A 20,619-nucleotide genomic window follows, 5' to 3' on the forward strand; every position below is an offset into this window, starting at 1 on the left:
GAACCCAGGTTCCTGGTGCTGTGAGGCAGCAGGGCCAGTCACTGGGCCACCATGTCACCCCAAATTGTAGGATTGTAGAGGTTGTACAGAATTCTACAGAATTGTAGAGGTCCCAATTGTAGAAGTCTCGCCCTTGTTTGTTTTACCAAAATCACAATTCACATTTACCTTTATTAAGTCCATCTGCCACTCTTCAGCTCATTGACCGAATTGATCAAGATCTCTTTGTAATCTTAGATAACCTTCTTCACTGTCCATTATACCACCAATTTTGGTGACATGCAAAACTGACTAACTATGCCTCCTATATTATCATCCAAAATCATTATATAAATGACAGAAGTGGACCCAGTACCGGCCCCAGTGTAGCACTGCTGGTCATAAGCCTCCACCACCTCACTCTGTCTCCTTCCACAAAGCCAATTTTATATCCAATTGGCAAGTGCACCCTGTATCCAATTTAATCCAACTTTACTGATTAGTCTACCATGCAGAATCTTAGCAAAGGTTTTACTAAAGTTTACCACTCTCCCCTCATGAATCTGTTTAGCTAGCCTCAAAAAACTAAACCAAGTTCGTAATACATGATGTTCCTTGCACAAAACCATGCCGACTATCCCCAATCATTCCTTACTTTTCCAAATGCATGCAAATCCAATCTTTCAGTATCACTTCCAACAACTTTCCCACCACTGATGTCAGACTCACAGGTCTATAGTTCCCAGGTTTCTCCTTACAGTCTATCTTAAATATAGGCACAACATTAGCCACCCTGCAGTTTCTGGCACTTCACTCAGTTATAGTTGATATATATATTTCTGCTGTGGGCCTCACAATTTCTTCTCTAACTTCTCATAATGTCCTAGGATACACTTGATTGGTCCCAGAGATTTATGCACAAAAGCATCAATATTTACTTCTGAGTTCTCTAGCCTCCACTTCTTTCTCTACAATAAAAACTGACAGGAAGTATTTATTTATTGCTGCTCCCATCTCCTGAGGTTCAACAGAAATTTGACCTTGTCGATCTTTAAGGAGCTCTACTTTCTCTCTAATTGCTCTCTTGCTCTTAATGTGCTTGCAGAATCTCTTTGGATTATTCTTAACCTTATCTGCCAAGGTTCTCTCATATCTTCTCTTTGCCTTCCTGTTTTCCCTCTTAAGAATGCTCCTCCACTCTTCATACTCTTGAAGAGATTATTTTGAATTTAGACGTTTACTTTTTTTTGTTCTTGACTAGAACCTCAATGCTTATTCATCAATTGTTCCCTAATCTTACCAGCCACAACCTTCACTCTAACAGGAACAGAATTAGTCTGAACTCTAAGCGTTATCACACTTTTGACAGCACTTCACATATCAATTGCCCCTTTACCTGCAAACAATCTACTCCAATCAACTTTTAAAAGTTCTTGTCTCATATCATTAATACTTGCCTGAGCCCAATTAAGAACTTTTAACTTTTTTAAATGGAAGGCTTTATTCTTTTCCATAACGATTTAAAAACTAATAGAATAATGAGCACTTGTCCCAACGTGTTTCCCTACTAACATTTCAAGTCACTTGCCCTGCCTTATTATCCAAGGGAGGGTCAAGTTTTGTTCCATCTCTGGTAGAAGCATCCACATATTGATATAGAAAATTTTCTTGAAAACAGTTAACAAATTCTTCACCAAACCTTTAACACTTTGGCAGACCAGGTCAACTTATGGAAAAATCAAAATCCGTATTACTATCCGATTATTCTTACATATTCTGACATCTAGTCTGCTCCGTCATTCAATCATGGCTGATAATTTTCTCAACTCTCAAACCCAATTTGCTCCTCAACTTGCCTCTGACTACTGGGGGTACAATCCCATCAAAGTGATCATCCCTTTCTTGCTTCGAATTTCAACCCGTGTATTTTCCTGAAAAGTTTCCTTATCTTCCAATCTGCCACTGGCATTTATAATCTGGTACACCTAGTTTTTGTCTTCATGTTATCTTTAACTTTCTTACTTATCCATGGATGTTTTTCCACTAACACACCTGCCCCGCCCTGAACAATCTTTGCCTTCTGGAATGTATTTTAGTTGGAATTCAATCACTTTTTAAATATCTGCCAGTATTCATCAACTACCCTACCACTTAGGTTTCCTGCCCAATTCACAAGTGCCAAATCTGTTCTCATTCCTATGTAATTACTTATGTTCAACTCCAAAAATCCACACAGGAGTCCAATTTTTCACCCTCCAACTGCATTTGAAATTCTAGTATCCTATGATCATGCTTTCCTGCAGGATCCTCTTCTAAGAGATCATTAATGGTCACTGAATTACACCACATTAAATCCAGAATGAGATGCAACTTGGTTAGTTCCCCAACAATGCTCCAAATCAAAAATAACACTACTCTACACTATCTCCACTATCCGGCAGGCAAGGATGCCCTGAAGCATTGTACATTGGCTAGACCAAACAGAGGCTACGGCAACAGATGAACGAACACCACAGAACAATCAACAGACAGGAGTGTTCTCTCCCTGGATAACGAAAAAGGCAATTAAAAAAAAAGCAATACTTGGAGAAAAAAATGAGGTATGAAGGCAAACTGGCCAAAAATATAAAAGAGGATAGTAAAAGTGTTTTTTTTTTGGTATGTGGAAAGAAAAAAAAAGGTTAAGACTAAAATTAGGCCCTTGAACACAGAAATGGGTGAATTTATTATGGGGAACAAGGAAATGGCAGAAGAGTTGAAAAGGTACTTTGGATCTGTCTTCACTGGGGAAGGCACAAGCAATCTCCCAGATATAACAGTGGCTGAATGACCTAAGGTAATGGATGAACTGAAGGGAATTTATATTAGGCAGGTAATGGTGTTGGATAGACTGTTAGGTCTGAAGGCTGATAAAGTCCCCAGGACCTGATAGTCTGCATCCCAGGGTACTTAAGGAGGTGGCTCTTGAAATCATGGACGCATTGGTAATCATTTTCCAATGTTCTATCGATTCAGGATCAGTCCCTGCGGATTGGAAGGTGACTAATGTTGTCCCACTTTTCAAGGGAGGGAGAGAGAAAACGGAATCATAGATCGGTTAGCCTAACGTCAGTGGTGGGAAAGATGCTGGAGTCAATTATAAAAGATGAAATTACAACTCATTTGAATAGCAGTAACAGGATAGGTCAGAGTAAGCATGGATTTATGAAGGGGAAATCGTGCTAGACTAATCTTCTGGAATTTTTTGAGCATGTTACTATGAAGATGGACAAGGGAGAGCTAGTGGATATAGTGTACCTGGACTTTCAGAAAGCCTTTGATAAGGTTCCACATAGGAGATTAGAGAGCAAAATTAGGGCACATGGTATTGGGGGCAAAACACTGACTCTGATTGAAAATTGGCTGATTGACAAGAAGCAAAGAGCAGTGATAAACGGGTCCCTTTCGGAATGGCAGGCAGTGACTAGTGGGGTACCACAAGGTTCGGTGCTGAGCCCACAGCTGTTTACAATATACTTCAATGACATAGATGAAGGCATTAAAAGTAATATTGGCAAATTTGCTGATGACACAAAGCTGGATGGCAGGGTGAAATGTGAGGAGGATGCTATGAGAATATAGGGTGATTTGGACAGGATAGGTGAGTGGACGGATGCATGGCAGATGCAGTTTAATATGGATAAATGTGTGGTTATCCACTTTGGTGGCAAGAACAGGAAGGCAGATTACTATCTGAATGGAGTCAAGTTAGGTAAAGGAGAAGTACAACAAGATCTAGATGTTCTTGTACATCAGTCAATGAAAGCAAGCATGCAGGTACAGCAGGCAGTGAAGAAAGCTAATGATGTGCTGGCCTTCATAACAAGAGGGATTGAGTATAGGAGCAAAGAGGTCCTTCTGTACAGGGCCCTGGTGAGACCGCACCTGGATTACTGTGTGCAGTTTTGGTCTCCAAATCTGAGGAAGGACATTCTGGCTATTGGATTGGACACTCTGGAGGCAGGAAGCATGTTTCTGCTGATGGGTGAGTCCAGAACCAGAGGACACAGTTTAAAAATAAATGGGTAGGCCATTTACAACAGAGTTGAACAGAAACTTCTTCACCCAGAGAGTGGCGGATATATGGAATGCTCTGCCCCAGAAGGCAGTGGAGGCCAAGTCTCTGGATACTATCAAGAAAGAGATGGATATAGCTCTTAGAGATAGTGGAATCAAAGGTTATGGGGATAAGGCAGGAACAGAATACTGTTTGTGGATTATCAGCCATGATCATAATGAATTGTGGTGCTAGCTCGAAGGGCCGAATGGCCTAACAGAGTTCGGTAATCATGGAGATGGCCTCAACTGGGACCTTGGGTTCATGTCACACTACAGGTGACCCCACTGCACTATACACACACACACACTCCTACACACCCTCCAACAGACTTAAACCCCTTTATACTCACACTAACCCCCCCACCTCCAAACACACACACCCATACGCGCACACACACATACGTTTGTGGGGTGAATTTGTACTTGCAGAATTACATTTTACTTTGCTCAAAAACTGCATGAATCCACGTAAGATTCTGCAAATCTGTTTTTCAGATTAGAATCAGTCTGATCATTGTGGCACAGACAGCCTCACTGGGAGCTAACGTCTTCAATACCTTATCTGGGCCGACATGACACCAATTGTTAAATTCACTTGAGAATGTAACTTTTAAAAAAAGCTTTGCAATTTACATATTAAAGAACTGATACCAACATGGTCATTCTAAAAGATGAGACCTAACAAACAATCCGGGTCTTTTTCAATATATAATTTCAGTTACATCACACTGTAAACTTTTGCTATAAATTTTGTGTCTTACAATCTTATTCTCCACAATCACCTGATGAAGGAGCAGAGCTCCGAAAGCTAATGCTTCCAAATAAACCTGTTGGACTACAACCTGGTATCGTGTGATTTTTAACTTTGTACACCTCAATCCAACACATGCGTCTCCAAACCAAAACAAAAACACTCATACATTCAACTGAACACTAAGGCTACCCTTAGCAATTTGATTAATCCAATTTGTATGCATATTAAAATCACTCATGATTATTGCTGTACTTTTCTTATAAGCCCTGGTTCATTCTGTGCCCCACTGCGGAAATAGTTTGGGGACCAACAGATTACTGACACCAGGGACTTTTTTCTCAACCAAAACTGATTCTACGCCTTCAGTCCCAATGCTTCATCATTTCCCACTGTCATAGATGCCACTCAGAGGTCTAATATTATCACAGTTGCTTCATTCAGAATGACTTGCAAAACCTAAAAGCAGGAAGGCTAAGACCATAAGATACAGGAGCAGAAATTAGGCCATTCAGCCCACTGAGTCTGCTCCACCATTCAATCATGGCTGATAAGTTTTTCAGCCCCATTTTCTGGCTTACTCAAGAACCTATCTATCTCCGTCTTAAAAATACTCAATGACCTGGCATCCACCGCTTTCTGTGGAAATGAATTCCATAGATTCAGCACTCTCTGGCTGAAGAAGTTTCTCCTTATTTCCATTCTAAAAGGCCTTCCCTTTACTCTAAGGCTATGCCCTCAAGTCCTAGTCTCTCCTACCAATGGAAACATCTTCCCAACATCTACTCTCTCCAAGCCATTCAGTATTTTGTAAGTTTAAATTAGATCCCCCCTCATCCTTCTAAACTCCATCAAGTATAGACCCAAACTCCTCAAATGTTCCTCATATGTAAAGCTTTTCCTTCTTGGGACAATTCTTGTGAACCTCTTCTAAACACACTCCAGGGCCAGTACATCCTTTCTGAGGTATGGGGCCCAAAACTGTGCACAATACTCCAAATGGGGTCTGACCAGAGCATTATAGAGCCTCAGACATACATCCCTCCTTTTATATTCACGTGCCCTGAAGATAAGTGCCATCATTGCATTTGGCTTCCTAACTACTGACTCAACCTTGACAGAATCCTAGACTGGAACTCTCAAGTCTCTTTGCACTTCAGACTTCTGAATTTTCTCCCCATTGAGAAAATAGTCCATGTCTCTATTCTTCCTACTAAACTTCATGACCTCACACTTTTGCACATTGTACTCCATCTGCCACTTTCTTTGCCTACTCTCCTCAACTGTCCAAACCCTTCTGCAGCCTTCCCATGTCCTCAATGCTACCTGTCCTCCTACATATCTTTGTATAGTCTGCAAACATTGCCAGAATACCCTCAGTTCCTTCATCTAGATCATTAATATATAAGTGTAAAGTTGTGGCCCCAACACTGTGCCTTGTGGAACATCACTTGTCACCAACTGCCATCCTGAGAAGGAAGCACCAATCAGCCATTTGCTTCCAAAGGAGATCTGACAGAGGAATTAAAACCAAATACATGGAACTTATTTTGGGAAATGCCACACAGATCAACTAGTCAAGTATAATCTAATTCAATTAGATGTTTCTTTTCCATATTGTACATTCCAATTTGTTTTCACCATTTCTTGGACACTTTACAAATGTGTTGGTTTCAAATGAGGGGAACAGCCCCAGTGTAAACACAGACAAACTTACCTATAGACAGAACACAATGAAAAACTATTTAGCAATTTGCTATAAACATCAAATGTTTTGTCCAACTCTTTTCTGAAGAAAACAGAAAGGAGAAATATCTCAAACTTCAGAGTTAACAAGCAATCATCTTGTTGGGGTACTAATTCTGTTACTGGCATCTCAAACATAGGAATTTTCCAAAAACAAAAGAATGATGCACAAATGTGCAAGAAAAGGAAAAGTTGCACTAATATTGCGACTTGTCTCACCAAACTTCCATATACTGTACACTGCAAACAGATTACCATGAAGCAATAACTTTCGGGTGTAGGTTTGCTCGCTGAGCTGTAGGTTTGATATCCAGATGTTTGATTACCTGGCTAGGCAACATCATCAGTGGCGACCTCCAAGTGAAGCGAAGCTGTTGTCTCCTGCTTTCTATTTATAAATATTTATATATAAATATATAAATAGATAGCAGGAGACAACAGCTTCGCTTCACTTGGAGGTCGCCACTGATGATGTTACCTAGCCAGGTAATGAAACGTCTGGATATCAAACCTACAGCTCAGCGAGCAAACCTACACCCTAAACCTCAACCTGAGCTACAAACCTTCACAAACCTTGTGAAGCAATAACTATTGTACTTCAATCAGAGACTTTCGCAACACAGGTCAGGGCTTCCAAAGATGGGGGTCAGGACTGTAATTGGAACCCAAAGTTAGGTTTTGAGGCAGTGAGCTCCAAGACGGCAAAGAACACTACAGGGCTCAGTTTCTTCACGATTGAACCCAGGTCTTTTCTTGCCAGTCCTCTACTCTCAAAGACCTTCTCTCCTTTCCTTCAATTTAAATAGTTTAAGTCAATGGTGACACAGTGGCTCAGTGGTTGGCATTGCTGCCTCACAGTGCCAGGGACCCAGGTTAGATCCCAGCCTCGGGTAACTGTTTGCATGGAATTTGCACATTCTCTCCGTGTCTGCATGGGTTTCCTCCAGGTGCTCTGGTTTCCTCCCACAATCCAAAAATGTGCATGTTTGGTGAACTGGCCGTGCTAAATTGCCCATAGTGTTCAGGGATGTGTAGATTAGGTGCATGAGGTAAATGTAGAGTCATAGGGTAGAGCAATGGGTCTGGTTGGGTTACTCTTTGGAGGATTGGTGTGGACTTGTTCAGCCTAATGGCCTGTTTCCACACTGTTGGGATTCTATGATTGGGTCACAGAAGTTTCAAACATTGAAATTGGATCATCTTGGAAAATGTTGAGAAAGCAGCGATTTAGGTCACCAAACCTTGGCTTAATATTTTGAAAAGATTACCCACTTCATTCCATGCACCTGATCTTTCCAAAATGCTCTGCATAATTTCCCTCTGCTTTTTAGATAGTCTATTCTATATTATTAAAAACTCAACATGTATAAGAAATTCTCATTTTTTTAATCCTTTACCTCACTTGAATCTGCCCCCATCCTGGCTAACCACTCATCTTCAACGTAAATACTCTATTCTTAGTTTGGCTGAACATCTTGCGCACAATGAGATATACACAAAAATCAGGTTTTTGGGGTGGGGGGGGGGGGGGGGGGGGGGCAGGGGTTCATTGAGGAAGAAATTATGACAAAAACACTGGAAAAATTCCCATTCTTTGTTCACTAAAATCCTTAACTACAAAATCTAACAATATGCCTCCCTCCCCTTATTACAAGTGGACAGTCTGGATGACATGCTTAAAACTTCTGCATTTAATAAAATTGCTCTAATTCCTCTGCCCTCTTCCAAGAAGGGTTCTATCATAAACTTTTGACAACTAAGGATGGATTGCATGGTACCTGAATCAATTAAATGTAGATATCAAGGATTCCAGGTTGAAGCTTGGGGATATTGATAAAATGAGACACTTTTCAATGCAGGAGGATGACACTTCACACATTCTCAGCTCAACCAAACTTAAGGTTTATCTAAAACTATATTATGGACCAGGCCAGACCTGTCCAAAATATTTTAAGAAGATAGCCCAGACCCTAACTTTTTCTCATTTTAAGGAATGATGCAGCTGGTCAATCCACTCAGCTTTAAGCAAAACACAGTTTATTTAAACACGACAATTGAAACACTAACAAAAGAAAACAGGCATGATTTGGAGATGCTGGTGTTGGACTGGGATGTACAAAGTTAAAAATCATGCAACACCAGATTAAAGTCCAACAGGTTTAATTGGAAGCGCTAGCTTTTGGAGCACTGCTCCTTCATCAGATGGTTGCCACCTGCCTGATGAAGGAGCAGCGGTCCAAAAGTGCTTCCAATTAAACCTGTTGGACTATAACCTGGTGTTCTGTGATTTTTAACAAAAGAAAATAGAATTTAGAAAAATTTAACTATTTGAAAACACAACCAACTCGATACATCAACTTAACGAAGGAGCTGTTCCCATTCCCGTAAAATCCCATAAAACAGACCCCCTTGGCAAAAAGTTAATTTAAACACAGGTCTGACAGGCAGGAGAGATTTCAGAGAGAAAAGTCAGCCAGGGATCATCTACTGAAGCATGGAAACATTTCGGACTGCAGTAGTTTCTCCTTGCCTGCTAAAAATGAAACAAAATAGGAAAAACAACCTAACTGGGAGAACTGGTCACTCCACAGCCATTGTTCAAGTCGACATTTCCAGACATTTTGGCACCTCTGCATTTATGACCTCTCTTGATAAAAACCAAGAACAAAACAATCTTTTTAAAGTGACAACATCATCACAAGCTTCAAATGAGAGGTGAGAGTTCCAGCATGTGTGGCAAATGCCACAAGAACAAATTGAGTGGGCTAATATTCTTCACTGTCACAGTATTGCTTCTGAAAGTTCAATACAAATAAGGTACAACTTTAAATTTTGAGCACATAAATCACAGCCCACTTGACAGCTTGGAACTTCAATGAAGATTTTTTTCCCTTCAAAAAGTGGGTTAACATTGTAGTTACACCTATTTTAGCCTGACACTAAAAAATTACTGTTACTGCAATGCCTTTAGAACCGGTAATGCGCACATCCCGGATTGGTGACATGTGACTTTTTATTAAATCATACTTGACTCATATGGAGTTTCTCACATCAGCCAGAAGGTAGCACACCCCAAATATCAGATCACAATACCTATGGACTGGACAGATGTTTAAAAACATAAAATACTTAAGATATTTTAAAAAAATCTTACCCAGGGATAGAGCTTGATGGATGGTCTCACACAAAGAGACCAGTAGATGGAGAACATATGCCAAACAACTTATTGAGCATTTCTCAAAGAAGAGGGGCATACTATTGAAGCTTTTCAGCTTGCATTCATCAGGACAGATGCAAGAATACAAGTTCTAAAGGGAACAACGATTTCTACTACATGAAAAAATGGGTGCTAATATGTTGGAGAGTAGACTGACTGAGGTATGGCATGGGAAATGCACAAGTGCTCCCCAAATTTTGTTTATTTTGAAAGTCACAATGTCTACAGAGGACCGAATCCTGTGAATGAACAAGATTTTAAATAGTTGTCCAGTCCATAAGTGTTGCAAGCATAGGTAAACTACGTTGCAAGCCTGTCACAATTTTAGGTTAAGCAGGAAGGTTAAGAGGATATTTGAAGCAGGAACCATTGAGACATTTAAGCAGTAGCCTACAGCTGAATGCTATCATTTTTCAAAGGCACAGGTCTTTAGGCTAAGTGCTGGAAAACGGGATGAGAATAGATAGGTGCAATAATTGGCTGACATAGCCATATTATGATTTGGAGATGCCGGTGTTGGACTGGGTGTACAAAGTTAAAAATCACACAATACCAAGTTATGGTCCAACAGGTTTAATTGGAAGCACTAGCTTTTGGAGTGCCGCTCCTTCATCATCTCTGAAAGCTAGTGCTTCCAATTAAACCTGTTGGACTAGAACCTGGTGTAATGTGATTTTTAACTTTGTATAGCCATATTAAGGGGCTTTTTCCTTGCTGTAAAAACTCTATGACTGATAACTTTAAACTGGTGTTTGGCATCATTTTGGCACAGTTGGGATTGTTACCAAATGCTGCATAATTTCAAACCACATTTAATTGTTACACAGAATATAGGGTTAAGGAGCAAGTGCAGGCCATTCATCCTTATGACCTTGCTCTGTCATATTTCATGCTCCTTGGATGCTGCCTGACCTGCTGCGCTTTTCCAGCAACACATTTTTCAGCTCTGATCTCCAGCATCTGCAGTCCTCACTTTCTCCTACACGATATTTCATGGTTAATCTTATTGCAGTCTCAACTCTACTTTTCCTATCTGCCCACCCATAACACGTGATTCCCTTACTTAACAAAAATATGTCTAACTCAGTCCTGAATAAATTTAATGACTTACTTTCTGGAGAAAATAATTCTACAAAGCAATCCCCCCAAAAAATCTTAGTCCCCATTTTAAAAAGGGGGCTGATTAGTTTGGCAGCACTTACCTTATCAGGCTGCTTCAGAACATTATATATGTTTCAAAACCATCACTCATTCATAAAGATTCTAATTAACATAGGCCTAACTTTTAACCTTTCCTGACAAGACAACTCTTCATCTCAGGAATTACCCAGTAAACTTTCCCTGAACTGCCTCCCATGTGTATTTGCCTCCTTAAACAAGTAGGTCATAACTATACGCAGTAATTTAGATGCATTCCAATGTTGTGCACAGTTGCAGCAATACTTGTATATCAATTGATGATCTGACAGTGAAGGATGCACAACGACAATAAGCCACCGCACTTAGCTGGTGATATTTTGACCTTGCATTGATAACGAAACCATTATGGGCAATATCAAAAATTCTAGATTTCAGCCTGCCACCAACAGCTAATAATCATAATCAAGAGGTCAAAGTCTGATTAAAGGATGATATATAAACATATACAGAACACACTTTTGAACACCATGTCCTGAGTTTTGCAAACAAGGAGTGGTTGAGGATTGTCAGTACTCTGCCTATTGTGAACAGCTGGAAGTACTTGCTGCTTGGGATGATCCACCAGGCATTGAGACCTACATGTCTGACATCTCACCACTGCACCGATACTCACAGTCATAGTCATAGAGATATACAGCATGGAAACACTTTTTCACTCAAAGGGTGGCACGTGTATGGAATGAGCTGCCAGGGGAAGTGGTGGAGTCTGGTACAATTGCAACATTTAAAAGGCATCTGGATGGGTACATGAATAGGAAGGGTTTGGAGGGATATGGGCCAGGTGCTGGAAGGTGGGACTAGACTGCGTGGGGATATCTGGTCAGCATGGACAAGTTGGACCATAGGGTCTGTTTCCTTGCTGTATATCTCTATGGGTATGACTATGAATTCAAATATCACATCATTTGTTTGCTGTGTGTTTTGGGCTAGTTTTAGCATTCTGTTAGTGGAGAATAGTACTTGTGCAATTTTCTCAAACTTGCTGATGCAAGTTTACCTTCAATGATCAGAATATATATTGGGATTTCATATGCTGATCAGCAATTAATTCCACGAATTAGTCAGCAACCTTATAAATAAGACCCAAATCATTTGCTAATTGCGTAAGCTTAATGCTGTACATGAAAGCTATCCTGCTGGATAATGGCTACCGTGAACAGGTCACTATCACTGTATATAATGCAAATTCACAAATTAATCTAAAGCACTTCTTTCAGACCCGAAAAGTGACTAGTCTTCTTTGAATTATCCTACAGTTAGTTGTCCCAAACATTTCAGTAACGGGTGTTAAACAGCTATTTGATGCTGCTACTATACAGTAGCAACATGAGTTGACTTCTCTAAATGGTTGCTGCTGTGAAGCCATGTTTTGCCGATCACACAAGTACTATAATGTGTTAGCTGAGTCTCAGGGCCACATGATGCCAGGCATTGGATTCATGCCCAATTAGTGATGCATTGTCTCAAACAGCACTTCAACCATTTGCAATAAGCACGCTACTGACCATAGTCAGTAGTCTATGCTTATAAAATGCAAAACAGAGTATCCCCACATCAGACATGATTCCATGATTAGGAAGCTCTTTCTAGACAATCCTAAAGCTGACATGATTACACAAATCACTAGTTTAAGATAGCAGCTGCATGTATTTATAACCAAGGTCTGGACCTCTGCAGACGAGAGGAATTTGTACATAAGTTGGTAATTTTTAATTAAACAAAAGCTTGGGACATGGTCCCCTGGGCACTCACATGGCATATCGCTACCACGTGTTTTAGTTTTTAAAAACTTGAGGACAACCATTCCCCGGTGTATGCTCCACGATGATGTCATGACCAATGGACATTTGCCAACCAATCTGCATCCTGCTCCTTACATAATATAAATTGTTGCAGGAGTTCCGTTGCGGCTGTACAGGACATCAATGAGGCCACTTTTAGACAACTCCATACAATTCTGGCTGCCCTTCTCTAGGGCTGATGTTGTTAAACTTGACAGGGTGCATAAGAGATTTACCAAGATATTACTAGGACTGAAAGGTTTGAATTATAGGGAGAGACTGAATAGGCTGGGTTTTTTTTAAACCTCTGGAGAGTCAGAGGCTGAGGGGGGGACCTTAGAGAGATTTATAAAATCATGAGGGGCATGGATAAGATCAATAGACAATACCTTTCTTTACCAAGATGGGGGAGTCCAAAACTAGACAGCATAAGTTTAAGGTGAGACAGGAAAGATTTAAAAAGGAACAGGAGGGTAACATTTTCATGCAGAAGGTGGTTTGTGTATGGAACTAACTGCCAGAGGAAGTAGTGGAGGTGGATACAATTACAACATTTAACAGGCATCTGAATGGGTACATGAATAGCAAGGATTTAGAGGGATATGGGTCAAGTGCTGGCAAATGGGACTAGGTCAGATTGGAACGCCTGGTCAGTGCAGATGAGTTGGACTGAAGACTGTATGACTTCATGCTGTATGACTCTATGATCCACCCCCTTTACTTCATCAATACCTTTCCCTCCACCATACAAAATCAGAAGTGGAGATTTTTGCTGATGAAAGCACAATGTTCAGCACCATTCACAAATCCACACATAATGATGCAGTCCATGCCTATATAAAGCAAGATGTGGACATCCTGCATGCTTGGGCTGACAAGTGGTAACATTCACGCCACACAAGTGGCAAGAAAAGATCATCTCCAATGACTGAGAATCCAATCAACACCATTTGACATTCAATTGCAATATCCTTGCTAAATCACTTGCTATTAACATTCCAGAGATTATTGTTAATCAGAAACTCAACTAGACTAGCCATATCAAACTGTGGCCACATCAGCAGGTCAGAGGTTAGGAATTCTGCTGTGAATAACTCATAATTTGACTCTCCAAAACCTGCCTGTTATCTGCAAACCACATTATGGAGTGTGATGGAAAACTGCACTTGCTCACCATCTTCTACAGGAAATTAAGAATGGGCAATTAATATTGGCCTAGCCAGCAAAACCCGTATCCCATGAATGAATTAAAGCAAATGACAGATGAAAATAAATGATGACTTGTCCCTTTTTGATACTACTCAAGTCATGTTCTGCAAAATAAAGATGACTGAGTTTGTGTAAAATAAACCTTACATTTTATCACCAGAAACATTTCTACACCATACAGCATTTCAACATTTTTAAATGTTTGTTTAAATTGATGCCTGCAAATGACTGACTTCAGCAAGGTTGCACATCCCCTTCACCTCGCCCTATTGGTAGGACCATATTATAAAATATGGTTTCAAAGACTTTCAATTGTGCACAAATAATCAACCATAAAACATTTATGGGAGAGGTCACCGTCTGCTGAATGGAATTTCAATTGTTTTTAAGTACTTGAGATTATGACATTAGATACGTTGCAAATGATGATTATTCATGAGGCTTAACGGGAAAAAATGGGAGACTAACAAGTAAAGCTAACAGAAAGGGACGTAAACCTAGGCTACAAGATAATGAAACTACAGAACATTTCATTCAAGAAAATTACATGATAAATCCATTGTGTAATTGAGCAGGTGAGGGTCATCTTTTCCAATTCTTGATAAATACATACATACATACAATCAATAGACAAAAAAGCTTGTGTCACAATAATAGATTATTTCCTTAAACAAAAATTAGACAGGTTTGACAAAGGGTATGTCATATGTTATTTGCGTGGATTTTAAAGGTAGTGTTTGACAAAAAAGGATCACGGTCAGCTTGGATTAACTTCAGAACTGAAGCAGTGAGTTGTGAAGAATGGTAGTTTTTCCAGAGGGGAGGATGATAGATGGCAGTTTCACCCTGAGTCATTGCTGGAAACATTGCTTTTCTCCTATATATAAATACCTTGGATGGTGATGTAACGTTTGATCTAGTAGCTAGCAGTGGCTGAGTTGCTCTGAGACAAAAATAAATTTGAATCCGGCCAATCAATCAGTTTAAATTATACCTCAAAATACCAACTTTCAATCAAATTAAAATCAATCTGCTGCTTTGGGGTATAAGATCGGGAAAAATTGAACAGTTGAGGGAGAGAACTGCCAAGCCACCAGCACATACAGACTGCCCGAAACACAGCTCTCTAAAAAGGTACCATTATCGATCAATGACCAGTGAAACAGAAAACCTGAAGAGGAAGATATAAAAGGGAAATTCAGCGACTGCCTGGTTTTAAAATTTGGATTTTTGGTAAATCTTACTCGTGTTTTATCAGACAAGTATTATAGAATGGAAAGTAAAAGATAGGCTAGAGGGAGGAGTTATAGAGTCATAGAGATGTACAGCATGGAAACAGACCCTTCAGTCCAACCCGTCCATGCCGACCAGATATCCCAACCCAATCTAGTCCAAAAGTTGTCAATTTTTAAATAGTTCTTGGCCTCTTGAATTCTCACAGATTACTGCACAGGATAAATCTTTTCTGTGTTGCTGATGTAAATTCAGCAGGGGTGTTTACCCATGTGGTAACACAAGAAAGGCAATAGAATTATCTGATGCATATAAAAGCAAAGGTAATGGGAAGCGTCTCAAACTTCAAGGTCTCTGAGTGCAACACTGGATTCCACATTCAGATAACTCAATTTTGACATTTCACTTTTTATGAAGTGTCAAAGGACTCAAAACTTTAAGTCTGTTTTTCTGTCTACAAATGACACCAGACCTGCTGAATTTCTGCAGCATCCAGCATTTTGTTTCAGATTTCCAGAATCATTAGGATTCACTAGGATGTGGACTAAGAAAACGCATACCTTAAGAAAATGCATACCTTAAGAAAACTTCAAAAGTACTTTTTAATGCTAGAATAGATTACAGGCAATATAATAGAAGTATTTAGGATTACAAAAGGATGTACAGAAACAGACTAAATCTCCACTGGGTGCGCAACGCATTAGAAACCATATACACATGGTTAAAAGGCAAAGTATCCAATAGAGAGATGCGAAACTTCCCATCAGTGGTTGACACAGAAAACATGTCAACAGTCAAGCTTAAATTGGATTGGCGAATGAAGTAAAGAGGATAAAGGGATATGGAAACAGTGGATAAGTATGATTAGGACAAGACTTCGGATTAATGTCAACATAGACTGTGAGCTAAATGACTTGGTTGCATTATAAGGTCCAATGTTTTAACGGATAACACAAACTAGGAACAGGAGTAGGCCATTCATACGATCATTTATCTCTTTATTCCTGATGAAGGGCTTTTGCCCGAAACATCGATTTTCCTGCGCCTCAGATGCTGCCTGGCCTGCTGTTTTTTTCCAGCACCACTCTAATATGGACTCTGGTTTCCAGCATCTGCAGTCCTTGTTTTTACCATTCATACGATCATGGCTGTTCCTCTATTTCAACATCACATTCCCTTTACCTCCATACTTGATGCCTTTAAAATCAAAATAATATATCCACCTCTTTCTTGAATACATTCAATTTTTTGGCCTCCACAGTATTCATCAGGTTTATTATCCTTAGGAGAAACTTTTTCCTCATCTCAGTCCTAAATGGCCTACCCCATTACCAGAGACTGTGATCCCTCATTCTAGACTTCCCAAACAGAATAAACATTCTTTCTGTATTCCAGCCCGGTTAGAATTTTATTCATTTTAATCAGATCCTTTTTTATCCTTCTAAACTCTATTGAATGTAGTCAAACTAATTTTTCTTCACAGGATAGTCTTTCCATCCCAGTATCAGCCTTAGTAAACCTTTGCTGCACTCCCTCTATGGCAAGTATACACTCTCTTAGGCAGGGAGACCAAAACTGCATACAAGACATGCTTGGGTCACCTGCACAGGCATCTTCCAAATTTCTCACCCACTCTGAAGACAACTTTCATTCGTTATGTCTCGAAGTGTTTTTAGCTGAGGTAATGGTAACAGATAAGAAATCATGTGGACAAAAACTAAAATGAACATTCTACTGTGGCGACAGATTCTTAAAACAGTAATATTTCTTGTTCGTTTTCTGCCCTGAACTTGAGTTAGGGTCATAGAGTTGTACAACACAAACAGATGTTTTGGTCTAACCAGATCATGTTGACTACATATTCTCAATTAATTTAGCTCCATTTACCAGTATTTACCCCATATCCCTTTAATCCCTCCTATTCACATATCCATCCAGATCCCTATCAAATGTTATTGTTCCAGCCTGCACTACTTCCTCTGACAGCTCACTCCATACACGCATCACCCTCTACATGAAAATGTTACTCGTCAGGTCCCTTTTCAATCTTTCCCCCTCACCTTAAACCTATGCCGTTTTTTTAGACTCTCCTATCCCAGGGAAAAGACCTTGTCTATTTACCCTATCCATGCCCCTCATGATTTTACAAACCTCTATAAGGTCACCCCTCAGCCTCTGATGTTCCAAGGAAAATAGTCCCAGCCTGTTCAACCTCTCCCTACAACATCCTTGTAAATCAAACTTTTTCTGAAACCATTCAAGTTTAAACAACATCCTTCAGCTATCAGGGAGACCAGAATTGAATGCAGTGTTCCAAAAAAAAAATGGCCCAACCAATGTCCTGTACAGCCACAGATGACCTTCCAACTTCTACACCCAACGCATTGACCAATTAAGGCAAGCATGCCAAACGCTTTCTTCATTATCTATCTACTTGCGACTCCACTTTCAAGATACTATGAACCTTCACCCAGGTCTCTTTGTTTGGTACCACTCCCCAGGATGCTACCATTAAGTGTATAAGTCCTAAACCCAATTTACTTTATCAAAATGCAACACCTCACACTTATCTAAATTAAACTCCATTTACCACTCCTCAGTCCAATTCTGGGCCAAGTCTGCATATGTCTGGATTGAGTGAGCAAATCCAGTTAACGATTTTGGTGACTGTAACTATTCTTTCACCAATTGAAGTCTTTATAATTAACACCACAAATTACTCAAGATAAAAGCTTCAAAGTTGAGTTCTGTTTTCATTGACCATATCAGTGACCATCATCATTTTAAGAAGTTAGACAGTCAATCTGCTTCCTCAATTTTTTTCCAGCAATCATTCATGGGTAGCTCATAAATAAACAAGAACATTTGACTGACAGCAGAAAAAAGAAAATCTAAAAGAAAAGGAATGATTGCAAGTTAACAATTCATATATAAAAAAGCATAGGTATTTAAAGGCACTCTTTCAATAGCTGATAGACATTGTGTGCACTGCACATAACAAGGTTAGAGGCTTTGGTTTTCAATGCTAATTGCTAATTATCAAATCTTGAACAAGCATATGATTTCACAGTTTCCAATGTTGAATTGCAGATTTGCGAACTCCATCTGCTGTACTGCATGCTAAACATCAATCCTCAGTCGTGCTAAGCAAAAATATAATTAGCACCTGTATGGTCACCTATAAAGAAGCCAACTGAAGTAAGATTAGCACCATGTTGAAAAGGAATTTTCGATCCTGCGTAAAGATTTTTGATCCTCGGCAGGTGTACTTTACAAGTCAATAGTATTCCATAACATTATTTTTAAAGAACCATATGGAGAAGCAATATTCATTAATTTTAAAAATAGAAACTGCATTGTTCAACATTATAAACTTTATCAGAACATGCAGTCTTAGAGATAATATAACAATGACTATAACAAATTCTGCTGAAAATTACATATAATTCATAGCAACTGTATTTGTAATTTTTCCAAAACTCATGAAAATATCTAACAAATTCTTATCCACCTCATCCCAAACAAACAAAAATGCAACCTATCAAAGGAGGTCTTTTAGGCAGCAATTTAAAATTACCTTTGCTTCGTACTGTGGCTCTCCGACAGGTGAGAAACAGTTTGGACTTTCCCATCTTCCTCGGATTCGTCTTTTACCATACTGCCTTTAACTTGTGGTTCTTCTCTACTTGCCTTCACTCCAATTGGCAGCTTCCTCTTTTCCATCTTTCGTTGCTGGCAACATACTTCTATTTTTGTCTGTTGCCCTCCTTCTGTCTGTTTTCCAGAGGACTGTGCCAGGCACTTGCATTTGGAGGTTTTGTGCTCCCGTCTGCTGATAGCTCTTTCTGTCCATGATTCACCTGGACTCTCACTTTCTATCCTCTCCTGTGAAGGTGATCCACAGTTACTTTTACATGGCTGATCCTCTCCTTTATGAAAATTAGAATCTGCAACATCAACAGTATCATCCAATGAACTGATCCCCACTGGCTCAGAGATGTTGTCAACTGTATTGTCTGGAGTCACAGCAAGGTGGACACAATGATTTACACCATTTTTCATTTCAGCAGGGCGTAGCTTTGGGGAATCATCAGGAGAAACATGACTGCAGACTGAATCATAATTTATTATACTCTCCGCTTCAGAGGAGCAAGTGATGGACTGAGATTTGGGGTTAAAGATAACAGTTGCAGAAATTTTCATTCCACCAGTCCTATGTGCTATTTTTTCTGCAGTTTCACTAGGTTGTACATCATCAGTACCTACAGTCCAACCATTGAGGTAAGAACCGGATTCTGATATATCCAAACAGTTACAATAGATTTCTGCTGTGTTATTTTTCTTTTGATTGGCTTGTCCGTGCAGAGGTAGTGAATCATTATTGCTTGGTTTGTGTAGTACTTCTTTTGTCTCTAAATTTTGCTCATTGCAACTATCCCTCCCCATGTTTTCATCATCATGTGAAAGAGGCAACATGTCTGCTTGATCAGGTGGACAAGAATCAGGAGCCAAAGTGAGCGATTCCTTCAAAGTGTCCATTCCCGCAAAAGCCTCACCTGCACCATCCAAATCGTCCATGAAAAATACCCGTTCCTCTTCTTCAGCTTCATGCCTCACACCAGAGAGCTCGGGGTTTGTAGAGGCCTCTGGGTTACAATTATTATTCAGCACAGTCTTATGAGCTGGTGACTGGCAAGCACTTGGTGGAGAGAGCAGGCAGGACATTTCATCCCCCACCCTGTGTACCATTAAGTTAAGCTGCTCCAGCTCCTCCTCATCATACTGCATTGAACATGCAAGTTCAGCGTCTGTATTTTCAGCTTTTACACACAATTTATCTTGAACGAGTTTATCAGGAACTACAGGTGGAGGAATGGGAGAGGGTACCTCTGGATCAACAGCAAATTCACCCTCCTGAGATATACACAGGTTACGTTCAAGTGTGTGCAACTCATCTTCTGTCAATGTCTGTAGTAGGTCCCTAATTAGAGAGGCGAGAGAAAACAAGACTGAGGAAGAGTGGGATGCCATTAAATAAAACGGAGTAATTTTCAAGTTTTTGCTCCAATACTTTGTTAATTATAAGAAAAAATAAATCATCATCTGATATTGTGGAACTTGAACCTTGCTGAAAAATAAAGACATTTTGTTGAAGCTTTTCACCTTGCAACCATCACCACGATTCCCATTATTATCAATGCAATGGGAAAAAACAACATTTTATTGTCTGAAGGAGACAATGGATTGGCAAGTGGACTCCTGGCCAACACTTCTGCCTCAGTGAAGCTCAGTACAAGCTGAAAGAACAACATCTTATTTTCCGCTTGGGAACTCTGTAGCCTTCTGGGCTTAATATCACGTTCAGAAATTTTAGGGCTGGAGGCACCTTCTCTCATGTCCTGATC

At 39.8% G+C, this 20,619-nt stretch overlaps 1 protein-coding gene across 3 annotated transcripts in view; it reads right to left on the reverse strand.

Annotated features, from left to right (window-relative positions):
- LOC140494518 (lateral signaling target protein 2 homolog) overlaps positions 1-20,619 on the reverse strand; it is a 225,080-nt gene that overhangs the window by 56,719 nt on the left and 147,742 nt on the right. For all 3 annotated transcript variants that reach the window (XM_072593784.1, XM_072593802.1, XM_072593793.1), the window contains one exon: positions 18,792-20,195. In XM_072593784.1, the coding sequence (XP_072449885.1) occupies positions 18,792-20,195 (1,404 nt within the window). The remainder of the gene's footprint in view (positions 1-18,791; positions 20,196-20,619) is intronic.

The sequence above is a fragment of the Chiloscyllium punctatum genome, chromosome 2, assembly GCF_047496795.1.
Source record: "Chiloscyllium punctatum isolate Juve2018m chromosome 2, sChiPun1.3, whole genome shotgun sequence".
NCBI classification, from domain to species: Eukaryota; Metazoa; Chordata; class Chondrichthyes; order Orectolobiformes; family Hemiscylliidae; genus Chiloscyllium; species Chiloscyllium punctatum.